The sequence below is a fragment of the Streptopelia decaocto genome (assembly GCF_964273445.1).
Source record: "Streptopelia decaocto genome assembly, chromosome: Z".
NCBI classification, from domain to species: domain Eukaryota; kingdom Metazoa; phylum Chordata; class Aves; order Columbiformes; family Columbidae; genus Streptopelia; species Streptopelia decaocto.
The window spans coordinates 37,085,886-37,100,045 of record NC_138657.1 but is presented as its reverse complement, the minus strand read 5'-3'; the positions used below and the strand labels follow the sequence as shown (position 1 = coordinate 37,100,045).

The 14,160-nt window shown below is 37.2% G+C and overlaps 1 protein-coding gene across 5 annotated transcripts in view; it reads left to right on the top strand.

Moving 5' to 3' along the window:
* PRRC1 (proline rich coiled-coil 1) overlaps positions 1 to 14,160 on the top strand; it is a 32,131-nt gene that overhangs the window by 10,570 nt on the left and 7,401 nt on the right. For all 5 annotated transcript variants that reach the window (XM_082074955.1, XM_082074957.1, XM_082074954.1 and 2 more), the window contains exons 3-7: positions 1,184 to 1,570; positions 2,831 to 2,988; positions 7,471 to 7,573; positions 12,024 to 12,187; positions 13,539 to 13,642. In XM_082074955.1, coding sequence (XP_081931081.1) covers positions 1,184 to 1,570; positions 2,831 to 2,988; positions 7,471 to 7,573; positions 12,024 to 12,187; positions 13,539 to 13,642 — 916 coding nt within the window. The remainder of the gene's footprint in view (positions 1 to 1,183; positions 1,571 to 2,830; positions 2,989 to 7,470; positions 7,574 to 12,023; positions 12,188 to 13,538; positions 13,643 to 14,160) is intronic.

The window sequence follows — 14,160 nt, the reverse complement described above, 5'->3', positions numbered from 1 at the left end:
TAGTAAGTTCAGCCAACAGTGCACTTCTTCCATTTGGACCTATGTATCTTTGTGAGGTATCTTTTTCAGCTACGACAGCTGTTAAAGCCAAATATTGAAATAATCTGGACACAGAGTAGAACTGGACCTTCAAATTGCCGTAGCATAAGGTATTAAACCAAAATTTTTTCTTAAAGGTGTGACATCTTCAATCACATTGCTCACACTAAAAATTTATTATTAATCGTTGTATTATATAGTATGTTAACCATTACTTCAATAATTGTATTATATAGTATTTAATTCTATTAATAGTATATTAATAAAACAATTTTCAGTGGAGGCAGAAAAGCTTTTGTGCTGTTAATAAATTTTTTTTTTTCATTCATCTTTATCGCATCCTTTTAAAGTTCCTATTGTATATGTTTTATGATATACACAGTATCCTAGTACAGTGGTACACGTAAATGGTTTATAAGTAAATTTACATACATTGGGGTGCACACTCAAAAATTTTTACTGATAGGCATGCATGATAAAGTTTGGACACCACTACATTATTGTAACTGCTATTAATAATAGTCATTTCTGCTTTTCTGAATTGATTTTCTGGCTAAACTTGGAGAGTTTCAAAGTGAGAGAGCAAAATGGGCTTATCTAAGCATCAGCTGAGGGCCAGACTGAAACAGATAAAGCAGATGGGTTAGGGATACTGGGTGCCAGGGAGGAGAGGGCTGTCTGGTGCTCATCCCATCTCACAGAACCATACCTTTGAAGTAACTCCCACCCTTCTAGATAAGATGAGTGTGATGAGTGTGCATTTTATTTTGAAAGATGGGCACTTCTTCTGTCATCATTATTTGTTTTGATTAAGCAGTCAGTCAGAAAGGACAGTATTAGCTAGAAATTTCTGAGGCAGACTTCAGCTGCTATAAATTCAGTAGTCAAACTCTTACTAATCTTTTTAAGTTTATGTCAGATAGTGTCATACAAGAAAAAGAAATGCAGCTTACAAGATACTTTCACCAAAAATTGAGTTCAATTGCTGTAGTATGCAGACTCAAGGTGAACTAAAATTAACTTTGAAGAAAAAAAGCAGGCTGGGTCAAAACTTATTTGTAAAATATCTGAACAACTATATGACTGAATGTCTGTGATTAAGGCTCAGCGTTTCTAAAATTCCATTTTTTCTCTTTTTTCCTAGCTTTGTCCAGGCCCCTTACTACACCAAGCATGTCATCTTCTCCCGCATACTCACCACCCTTGCCCACTGGAGTGTCTCCACTTCCTTCTCCTGTGATGACTTCAGCTTCTCTTCCAGTTGTGCCTTCTGCAACGGTTTCTACTATTGCACCACCTATAACTCCTACCCCACCTCCTGTTGCTCCTTCAGCTTTTAGTACCTCCATGTCCCAGTTCTCTGTACCTTCTCCATTAAGCTCTACTACTGGCTCTGGTCTTCCTGCACCTCCCACTGGTCCCCCCATTTCAGGATTTTCCATGTCTTCAACCTATGACATTACCAGAGGTCATGCTGGTCGAGCACCACAGAGCCCACTGATGCCATCATTTTCTGCACCTCCAGTCACAGGTAAGTTTTTGTTTATATGCTTTCGCGTTTGTGAGAAAGGGTGAGGGGTGTCCTGAGTGGTTTTTTCTACCAGTCTGCTAGAGTCTTGCAAGTTCAGCTTCTTTATTTTTCTGGATACACTTAATTAATGTAGTTGCACTCTGAAGAAGAGAGAGTAGCCTTTAATATACAGTCATGGTCTAGGACAGAGAGTCCTCTTTAGCAGAGTTGTGCTAGCATTCAATCTTACAGAAAAAAAACTTTAAGAGCTCTGTTTTTTGTTAACTTGCACAGGTAAGCCACCTGAACGTATATACATCTCTTTTGTGTAGATCAGAGAGTCAAATTCAGCCATTTTGTTGCCACTGAATGATATGTCTCAGGCTGTAATCTCACACTTCAGGGTTTTGTTCTGAAAAGCTATCTATAACAATCTGTCTGTCGTATGACAAATTCTGTTTTCTTGTTTCCAGGTACTAAATTGCATTAGGACAGCTAAAAATAAATACCTTCTATGCAAACAATTGCTGTAGTTGCTGAAGTGATGTCATTTCCTGCTAGTGGAATGGAAACTTGGCTGTTTAACTGCAACTGGGCCAGGCTTTTACTATTATTGGTGATACCTCTTTTAAGTAGCCTGTATTAGGAAAATGTCTAAAAAGACTTATCAATTGTGCAGTGTGAAATAAAAATAACTCTTGATTAAGGCTAGTGTTGGAAAGTCTGTTAAAATAGGCCTGAGTAATGGGGCAAAGGCTCATGGCCAATTTTTCTACTGCTTGAGTTCATTTTGGTTTAGTTTAAAATGTGTAAAGCTATTAGTTTACTTGGTCTTTGTTCTTTTGCTACTAATTTCCAGCACTCAGGGTTAGAAAATGTCCTATTTCTCTCACTTCTATGATGTATAAGAACATTCCTGGGCAACACCCATTCCTCTTTTTCCTATACTGAGGGCTTATTGTGAAAATTAAAATACAATAAAAAGCACCACTTTTAAACTAACCTGCTAAGAAAAAAATATTATTTGATTTTATACATGTTGTACTGGCAGCCTCGGTTCTGTTAGCAGATATTGTCGTATTCTTTTACAGTAATTATGTTGGCTAACCTTTAACAAGCAGAGTTGTTCTGGAGCCTTCAACAAATGAAGTGAATCAACCTAGTATTCTTCTATTCTTCCTGCTCATTTTCCTGTTAAACAATTGCCTGTTGCTACAGTATAACAAATGAAATGCAGTAAACTAAATGAATGCTTGTGTTTTATTTTTCTCCTCATATTAGGTGTTCTGGCAGATCCTATTACTCAACAAGCAACTCTCTCATCACCTTTGGCTCCTGGAACTGGTTCTGCAATCACTTTTCCTGAGGAGCATGAAGACCCCAGAGTGTCCACTGGCCAGGGCGCAGTACCAGCTGGAGGACTGTGGGGGTTTATAAAGGTATAGGGTTTTGTCTGTTACCTGCATGAAAAATTACCATTTTTTACTAACTCTACTGACATATTTTTTAAATGCTTGTTGTTATAAATTCTGTCTTTTCTCTGAACTCATGTGCAGGGTGGCTCTTTTTCATAGTGATAGTTACTGAAACTATGCTTTTGCTCTTTCTTTGTATAGAAGAGGCAGGACTACAAAAATGCAAGTGTTCTAGGTTAATTTCAGTGCTTGCAACAGGACAGTATGCATACCTAACAGGTTCTGTCACATGTTCTTAAATCAGGTGAAAATTTAGAACCTCTTTAAGATCTGAAAGCTAATTTTTACTTCCCAGCAACTGTTTTACCTCACCAGAATTCTTTGCATATCCTGTTTCTTTATCATTTCCTAATGAACTGAGTTTGATTTCTGCGGGATGCAAGTCCTGCCTGTTCTATAACAAACAAGTCTCTTCCAGGGGAGACAAATACATCTTCCACCAAAGAAAAGTTTACCTGAGAAGCGTCTGAGATACTTTGTAGGATTTTTCTATTCTGCTGAAGGCATGTGGTATATAGTGCAGAACAGATACTCTTTGTGGTGTGGTCTAATCATACGGAGGAAATTAGTAGCAACATCAACTAGTAGAATTTAATTAGCTTGTAACCTTTTTGGAGCTGTAATAAATGATGCGTGTAAGTAGCATCATGAAGATTGTGGCAAAAACATCTAAAGGACTGTACGTGAATGCTGAACCATCTTCAAAAGCAACACAATTTTCTGTACTGTACTGAACGTGCAAGAAGAATTGAGAAGATTGATGTCCCAATGGCACTGCAGCGTTTTCAATGGACTTTCAAGCCCTTTTTAATGTGAAAAGCTGGGAGAAAAAGTTGTGTGTGGCATGGCACATTGAGCTATCCCTTACTGAAGGAATACACATCTTTACAATCTTAAAGAGCAAGTTTAATCCTCCATGAGTATGGTGAGAGCAGGGTTGCCATGCTGCATGTTTCAGGGGGAGGTGTCTCCTGGTGATCATAAAAACACATCTTTCTTCCTTTAAATAATAACGTCCTGGTCTCAGTCATCATATTTGTACTAATATTTGCAATAGATGGTCATGTTCCGGAAGAGAACATTTTCTTGTAACGTGATTCTGTAGCTCTTTTGAAGGTACCAGAGCTTACAATTGCAAATTAGTTGAAAAGCCAGTCTCATCCACATGACTGTTGCCTTTATACCAGGAAGATCCAAAAGGCATCCTGTTTCTATTTATGGATAGGGTCTGCATTGTTTACTTCAATAATCTAGATTTTGCTTGAAATATTAAACAATTCTTCGTGCTCTGTGTGTTCAGTGGCCTCTTTTTGAGAATTTTCTATGTGGACGAATGAGGAATCGTTAGTTATACTGAAGCCATCAAGTTCTTTGTATGTGTATGCACACATCAGGCTCTGTTTTTTCTGAAGATCACCCAGAATCTGAGAGACTGGCTTGTGATAATTACAGAAGTGCATCCTAGATTCCATGTTGAAGAGCTTACAAAGTAGTTGCAGCAGTTATCTTTATTTCTGTCCTTGAAGTAGTTTGAACTATCTGTTTTCCTCTGGTGTTCCTAATAAATCATACACCATTCTTCCAGATTTCCTTCAAGCTAAGTAATACCCAAGAGTATGACAATCTAACATAGGCAAATTAATGTTCCAGAAGCAAATGAGTCTGTTTCGGTTCCTTTGATCTGTCAAAGATGGCCGAGTAGACTCATAGCAGTTCCAAGATGGGTTTCTATGTGATACATCAGAGGCAAAGTTTGGTACTATTGCAGTTGTTGCACCTGGCAATATTTGACTGAGCAATGAAGAGAGACAGGACCTAAATGAAAAGAAAAATTGTGTTTGCGCTCTTCCAACATGGAAGTTTCTCCATTTAAGCAATTTGTATTGTGCTGGTTTGACTGAAATTGAGTTAATTTTCTTCATGCGTTTAGAAACTTTTCTTTTTTGCAACTAACATGGTCATTGTTTGAATTCAGTTTGAGAACAATAAGAGAGCACCTGGGGATAGAATTAATGTTTTCAAGTAACTTTCTAGTGACTGTGGGTTGGAACAAAGAGAATGTAAGAACTTACTGTTATCTTGGTTGTTGCCTGGAACCCAAGGTCTTTCTGAGCTCTCTGTCTGCAGGTGTGAGACAGCAAGGAAGGGTGGCATGGATGGGGCAGAACTTGACTGACATCCAGGTTGATGGATGAGAATATTCCATACCATTAGCATCATGCTTCAGGTTTAAGGACCCAGCTGGAAAACCCAGCTCTAAACCTATTGCAGTTCTGCTCTGTTTCAGCAGACTTCCCTTTGGAGCTCCTTTAGTTTGGCCTTTTGCCATTCTGCTGTTTTGCAGTGGCCTCTGAGACTTTCTGCCGATTTGGCTTTTTCTCTCTCTTCCTCTCGGATTGGCTGTCTGGGACCAGGGTGCCCTCTTCCCAGGACTGGCTGCTCAGCATGGACAGAGTTGATGAGGAATTACTTTGAGCATCATTTTATATTTTATTTCCATTTTCTGTATATGATTATTGTTAGTAGTAGTATGTTGGTATTATTTTGTTGTTTTATAAAACTGTTCATATCTCGATCCACAAGTTTGTCCCTTCCCTTTTGATTCTCTTCCCTATTTGGGGGTGAGGGGTGGGGAGTGAGTGAGCAGCTATCCTGGTTTTGAATAGCTAGATGCAGTTAAACTGTGACAGGATTTATGTTGACTTAGATCTGACTTGGCAGAAATTCCAAACTTAGCTGTGTTGCAGTTCACAGTGTTGTGATAATTTCATGTTTTGCATTGGTATAAAACTGGGTTGTTTCTCCTTCTTGTGGTAGGCTGATGAACATAAAGGCATCTTCCACAGGTAGAAGTAGCAGCTTCTTGCTGCCTGGGAACCTGATTATTTGCAGATGTGCAATGACTTCATGTTAGTTAGGCAGCCAGATTGCTGATTGGAGAAGTACTGCTTGGTTCTGCATTACTCAAAATTCCTACTTAAAGTATTTCTGAGGATCTCATAGCATTCACTCAGTTTTTGTTAAACCAACAAACTTCAAATTGTGAGAGAACTGAAGCAGGAATATAATCTTCCCTGTTCTTGGTGGCAACCTGTTGGTACATGAGTAGTCACAAATATTTGTGTTACTCAGTGAATGATACTATTCAGAAAAGTCTTGCGTTATATTCATGAGAAACAAGTGGTTACAGTGAGCTCTGGCTTTAGCGCATAGGATAAGATAATAAGTATTAGTAGCTGCACAATATCTCAGTAGTTGTAGAAGTATGGTTTGTTTTTTTTTTTTTTTTTCCTTTGTTAAGCTTACTGCAAATAAATAGAAGGCATTCAAAGTTTGGATGAGGCTTTGAGCAACCTGTTTCAGTGGAAGGTGTCCCTGCCCATGGTAGTGGGGTTAGAAGTTCGTGATCTCTAATTTCCCTTCCAACCCAAACCTTTATATGATTCTATGATTTATAGGAAAGAAGCTCTACTGAGTAAAATTATTCTGCAGTAGTTAAAACTACTCTGATTCTGCAGTACTGTGAAATACTGTGAAGGTGTATTAAGCAAGCATTTTCTGGAGAAAAATGTGTGCGCAGTGTTGTCCTGTGTAATGCATGTCATTTAGTGAAACAGATACAAGTACATCCAGTTTTAATATTAGACTGAAAGCAGTCTGTTTTCTAAGGAAATCTTATAAAAGGTTTCCACAGTTTCCAGTGCTTTATCTCAATAACTCAGCACTGGTGTCTTTCTTCTTTCACCCTGTGATCTTTTGATGAGATACAGACATTTGCTAAGACTATTTGCAAGACACAAGACAGTGTTTGTGTTTATATTTAATGAAATTTTATGTCTGTCAGCACCTCCACCTACGATTTGGCTGGAGAATGTAGAACATTTTTCCGGCATTGTTTAGAATCTATTTATAAATTGAGGACTTTCAGCTCAATTGCTGTAGAAAAAATTGTTAGTAATGGGCCATTCAAAAATAGATCCTATTGTCTTTAAGAAGGTTAGAAAACAAGGACTCTTCAGCTTGAGTTAACACAGTCTAAATGTAGCTACTTAGCCTGATGATATTAATACCTCTAGTTAGCATTAGGAGTCTACAACTCTACTAAATGCTTAAGACTTCCAGTCCCAGAATAGGAGTACATCAAGTGTGTTTCCACCATCACTGATGGGCCTGTTTCTCCATTAATGCAGAAGAGTATATTAAAGACAGGATTTGAACTTTATGTTGTAACTGAAATGTCATGCACTGATTGTCATATCCTGTAGCGTTGGTGCTAAGGAGTGAGATACAATAGGTGTTACAAAGTGTAAATGTGGTAAGAAAAACACAAAGCAGCTTAATATTTGAAAGTACTTCTTTGTTTGTATGTTTTTTAGCTGTAACATTTTGAGCGTCTTGGGAAAAAAAAAAGAATGATAATATGGAAATCTGTTTGCTTAAATTTAGGGTGTAGCTGAGAATCCCATGGTGAAGTCTGTTCTTGATAAAACCAAACATTCAGTGGAGACCATGATCACAACGCTGGATCCTGGCATGGTTCCGTATATCAGTAAGTATTGGTGACAAGCCATTAAGTAACACGTCAGTGTTAGAGAGGTTAATGTAATAGCACATTGCTTTCACACTTGAAGTTTCTATATCTAGTGTGTTAATTCAGAGTCACAATATTATACTGATTTCTCAAGTATATCACCCAGTGAAACTCTTACTCTGGAGGCTGACTTCTTGTGTGTGTCTTGAGATTTGTTTGACTTTGTATTCCACTGTAGTTCAGATGCTGGCATAGACATACCCTTTAATTCAGATTGTGAAAGATGAGGAAGTTAAAAAGAAAAAAAAATGAGGAGACCATGTCTATAATCCCTAAGATTCATGCTGTTTTCTCCCACTTTGTCTCTATTTAAGCCTCATGGAGTTGAGTTTAAAATACACTGTATGTGTTCTGTTGGATCACATACTGAAATACTGCTGTGTAAGCTATGACATGAAAGTTAAAACAAGCCAAAAAGTATGCATAGAACAGAGGTACTTCCGTAGCTTTTGAGGCTTTTTTTCTGACTTAAAACTGTTCCACTTTTCTAGCCCAGTAGTATTTATACTATTTTTAGGAAATGCATCAAACTTTGAGTAGTTCCTGAATCAGTTAGTAGGAACATTAAAATTCTATAATGGTCTAATGAAGTCTGAAGTGTTGCTGAGCATTGATCCTGGAAGGAAAAGCATAGCATTTCAATTACAGTTTGAAAATGAATAGGAAGGAGAAACATCATGGTATTCACTGTTTTTTGTTTTACTATGGTATGTTGCATGTCACGTGTAACTGCCTTGAGATTTCTACTTTATTAAAATAGAGGAAAAAAGACATAATTTGTCCAGGGTTGTGGTTTGGTTTTGTTATTTGTTTGTTTGTTTTTTTCTTCCAGCAGCCTGCTAAGCAGTCCTCTTCTTAGTTGTGCCAGTACTGCCCTTTGCATGTAGGTGAAGTTGTTTGGGAAACTGATAAGGCTAAGAAGTAACTACTAAATGTTTTCGCATTTTGTTTTTCTGAGCTGTTTTTCACCTGGACCTATTCAGTGATTCAGCTGATCACGTTGCTGCACTGTTGTACTAATCTAGTGAACAATATGTGGAATAAAATGGGAAAATGACTTAACCATTGAGTAATAGTTATTTGTCTTACTTTTAAAGGAAGATATCCGAGCAGCTGACTAGTGAGGAGATAGTGGGATATGAAACCAGCAAGAAGGCCAGCCAGCAACTGAGAAAGTATTTGAGAGGAGTAGTGGGATGCAATGCAAAGCTACAGTAAATGTTGATTATGCACAATTTGGCAAACTGTATTTGTGGTTTCTATTGCAGTCATGACCATCCCTTTTTAAGATAGGATCTGTCAGTATCCAGTGACAGTTTGGATAGTGTGACACAGTATTCATTGCACGAAACAAAATTACCTAGACGAGGAAGTAAGTCTAATAAAATGCTTTGCTTGTAAGATTCAGTTAGAGTAAGCAAATTCAGTGGTTATCTCAAAGTTCTCTAAAGTCATGTTGGAAGGGAAAGTATCTTTATACATCTTGGCCGTTAATATATTGCGATCTTTTTTGTAGTTGCAGGTCGTAGAAATAGGGCAGAGATTTGTAAACTTAGTATTTACTTCCTTCTAGAAATGTTTTCTGGCATCAACAAAAGCCATGTCCTCAACAACAAGTGACCCAACTTCACACTGCTTTCCCTCCACTGCTGCAAATCCAAATAAATTTCAGGCCAAAGCATGAAACTACCAAAGCTTCTGGATGAGGTGGTAGAAATTTTTTTTTCATGAGAGGGAGCAAATAATATTTCTGTAATCTCTTTCTTGAAAAGGGCTGAACTGTTTTCAGTGACACATTGTGAAGATGTCATCTGAGGCAAGCACCTGGAACAGAAAATTTCTGTCTACACAGGAAATGAATACCTTATAAGCATAAGCACCTATGCTTTTATAACAAAAGACAACAGAGAATCTTAAATTGTAGGTGGAACTGTCATTTCGGTTTATAAAACACAAGTTACAATGAAATTTCATGTTCAAGTGTCAGAGCACTTAATGTGGCAGTTATCTCTGAATTTACCAGTGTATACCTCATTCTTATATTTTAGGTTTTAATATTTCCATATTACCATAGTGTGTGACAGATCTCGTCATAAATGGTTTCTTTTAATGCATATAGTATCTTTGTTTCCCTTCTGTTGTACCTGTGATGAACAAAGATATGCTTTTGATGTATGGTGATCCTTAATACAAAAGAATGTAATGTGAATTCTGCTCTTGGAATACACAAACATATGGGGCACAGTTACTGTCCTTAAGTTAAAAACCAGTAGTTTAATAGGTATGTTATGGGTTAGTTTTTAGTCACATCAAAAGCCTCTTGACAGTTTTTGTATCTCTGGGCAGTCAAACAAGGCTAACTTCAGCAAAAGCCTGCAGTCAATTTTAGGTACTTGTTTACTGATGTTAACTTGATTTCTATCTAGAAGGAATCAATGAAAACAGATCCTCTCAATGTTTCTTTAGTCCTGTTGTTAGCCAATGTTCAAAACAATTACCCAAAGTTCAGGGATATGTACACCCAACTCCATTCAGTAAAGCAATTGATAAATAAGTTTAAAAATAGCTTAAAAACCAAATACTATGTTTTACTGCTCATCTGGCATATCTCTGATGATTCCTCAGAAAAAGATGTTATAACTGAGGTCTGCTAAGTAATATGAGCCTAAGAATATATTGTTCTTTTCTTTAAAATTTAAGCTTCAGGCTTATAATTATCAATGGAGGAATTTTTCTTACATCAGGATAATTACTGCAGACTTGATCAGCATGTGTAATTAGGTGGAGTTTTAGTGTTTAGAAGCAAAACCACTGGGCTCTGCTCTTTTTTCTTTGAAAAGGTAACATGTTTTTGTACAGTCAGTGGGTCTGGGAAATGACAGGTTAAAAGGCTTCACTAGTTTGCTTCTGTTGTCATAAGAAATGTCCTGCTGGATCCCAGACTCACAAAGTGGTGTAGGTTGGAAGGGACCTGTGGAGGTCATCTTGTCCCAGCCCCCTCCTTCAGCAGAGCCACCTATAAACACTTGCCAGCGCTGTGTCCAGATGACTTTTGAATGTCTCAAGGTTAGAGATTCCACCACCTTTCTGGGAAACCTGTACTGGTGCTCAACTAGTTACCCCCACAGTAAAAAAGTTTTTCTGGATGTTTCTATACAACCTCCTGTGTTTCAGTTTGTGCCCACTGCCTCTTGTCCTGTTACTGACCACCACTGAAAAAACCTTGCTCAGTCTTGTTTGCAGCCTCTCTTCAGATCGATAAGATCCCCCTGAGCCTTTTCTTCTCCAGGCTGAACATTCCCAGCTTTGTCAGTCTTTCCTCATAGAAGAGATGCTCCAGTCCAGTGTTTCATCTAGCTCAATTCAGGAGAAGCAACGGGAGATGCTGTATGGTAAATGACAGTAGATCTGGTGACTTCTGTAGTCCTTTCTCCTTGTACTCTTCCATCATCCACAGCCGGTGGACTAAAGATGACAAGAGGCATGTCTATACCTATTAGTTTTAGTGTCTGCTTGTGGACATGTCCATTACTTTGTCCTTTACACTTGCTGATGCAATGTACTTATGCAGCTTTCTCTGTCATATTCTGTTTTTGAAAGAAGTTTAAGGTTTTCTTAAGAAAGCCTGTCACAGTGGGGACAAGTTTTATAGGATGCTTTTTGTATAAGTTAAGTTTGACAATAAAAATGGTCAGCTGTGATGTGAGGTATAATTGAGTTAATCAGTCTTTTGTAGTAGTTTTAGATTTCTTTTAACGCATTAACTGTTTTGTTTTATTCTAGAAGAGCTTAGTGAAAATTAATTCTTCTTTATGGAGATACCACCATATGGAAGTAATTCAAAAACACTTAAAACATTTGTGTTCCATAGATATTTTGTATCTAAAACCAAGATAAAATAGGGAGGCAGACAGGCAATAAAATTACACTGTCCAAGGACAAACAGAAAGTAATGCGAGCCGTTCTTTTAAAGCTTATGTAATTTGACAGCTGTTGAGTGAATTTGATGAACTGCATCTGTGTTCTTGGTTCCTTTCATAAGGAAGAGTTTGTGTCACACCAACATTCCTTATCACTTCCCAGAACACCATAATATCCTTAGAAATAGATGTCTGAGTTATTATTCTAAATCCATGAATTGTCATCTTAAATGAATGGTATGCTTTTTTTTTCAGATGCTGAACAACCATCAGTTCTGTTGTCTGTTGTTCATCCATGAATCACTTAGCTATTCATTTAACTTTTACTTTCTAACTTTAGTTACTGCTGCTTCATGAAAGAACTTTTATACAGTGCGTGAGAAAGAGAAGATCAGCTGAAGCATACTCCTGAACTGTAGTATGTATTCAAACTAGCTTCTAACAGAAATGAGGAAAAATGTATGCACATATATATATGTATTTTACAGAAACAGGGGGAGAACTGGACATAGTGGTTACTTCTAATAAAGAGGTAAAGGTCGCAGCAATTCGAGATGCCTTTCAAGAAGTCTTTGGAATGGCTATTGTTACTGGAGAGGCTGCACAGTCTAACATCGCACCCCAACCTGTGGGCTATGCTGCAGGTTTAAAAGTAAGTTGTAAGTTGATACATAACAGTAGTAAAGTACGTTCAATGCAAAGAGAGAGTGTGGAAACATTTACCAAGAATCGGACTTTCTGTTAAGGGAAAGTCAGTTTGTGGGCTAGGTAAACATTCTTTTTTTTTTTTTTTTTTTTTCCCCACCTGGTTCATTAGTTGAGCTTAAAGATGCTTGTTGAAGCACTTTTTGCATTTTTTGCAAACACATCACAGCAAATGAAGAACAGTTAAGTCATTTCTGTTTTACTGTCATTGATTGCCATCACATCTAGTATACATTATGATACTAGTGTAGTTTCAAAGTATATTGGGCATTTCTTCTTGGTCTGTTACTAGCCAAGGTGGGAATGTTAGAAATGAAAAGACTTTGAGACTGAGCTATCTCCCCACTATTTCTGTAGACCAAAGATGGTTTGATCAGCACTTGCTAGGGATCTTCTTGAACAGATCTGTGTTACATTTTTAAAATAAGAACTCACTGTGCAGCATGCAAAAAGCTGTGGTGGCCCAGAGGAAGACTTAGCAAGAGTTGTTTCACTGGATTTTAAAAACGCACACGTTTGTCAGGTGTATGTGGATGCAACCACCTCCTTTGCCTGTAACTAAACCCAACTATTTAATATTCTATTTCTTAAATGTAAGAAGATAATGTACTCTCTAAAAAAGAAAGATTTTCTCCTAACTGCTTTGTCAGTGCTCACAGTTGAGTAAAGCCTATCCTAATAGCAATATTTTAGGTGATACAATTTTATATTGAAGTAAAGGAGGACAATGTGTATGTTCCTTTAGCCGTTTAACTGCTGCAGTGTAGTAGTATTTCTATTAAAACTTAAGAGTGATAGCAGGTTTGGAGCGAGTGATTCATACATCTTAGTTGGATAGATGCCACAACAAAGAGATTCTCTCCCTTGGTGTTACAAGTTGATAGAAAGTTCTTAAAGGATCTAAACCAAACAAATCTTAAGATGCAAAAATGTCAGTGTGAGTAACAGAAATATATACTGATGCTTTAACAGTGAAGCTTAGCACCGTTACAGATTAGGATTTCTTGGCATGCTAATCTAGTCCTTTTTCATAAAAAAATAACAAACTAAAATTCTGTAGTTAGCTTTATCATAGTTTTTTTGTTGATTGTTTGTGTTTTACTGTTTGGTATTCCATTACAGCTTTTCATGAGTTTTGTTTTTTCTTTTCCCAACATGGAAATAAAGAGTAGTTTTTCAAAATGTCTTGTATTTTCTGTGTAAATTGAAAAGTGTATTCTTTTTGCATTAATCTGTAAGCATTGTACTATGTTGTGATTCAAAGAGAATATTTTCTAACAGCTAATGTTACCACTTAGGGAGCCCAAGAAAGGATAGACAGCTTGCGTCGGACAGGAGTAATACATGAAAAACAGCCTGTGGTATCAGTAGAAAACTTCATTGAGGAATTGCTTCCTGACAAGTGAGAGCTTTAAATATATTCCTGGGAGGGGAACAAAACAAATAAAACAAGTCATATTCTTTGTTGACTCAAAGGTGCCTCTAAAGAGTTGCTGGCAGTATCGCTCTGAGCAGAAAAGATAGTCTCTCTTCAGTGTTGCGTGGGCAGACATGATTTTGGTGATGATGTTCAGCTTTTTTGTCCAGACATCTTGACACTTTAATATACAAAATCTTTGTCAGGTTTTTCAGAATTCACAATATAAAAATACAATGAAGTTGTGCTGAACTGACAAAGTTGGAATTTGGCTAGTAGTTTGCTCACTCTCGTGTGTGTACTCTTTTTTTCTCTGAAATTGTATTCAGTTGAGAAAGTATATTGGGAGATGTGCTGGCCTTTTTAGTAATATGATTTTATCAGATAATATATTATCCATTTTTCTTCCACTGGCAATGTACTTACTACTTTTAATTTGCGCTGCACAGACATAACAATGGTGTTTTCAAATACATTACAACTTGATTTCATAACATACTTTT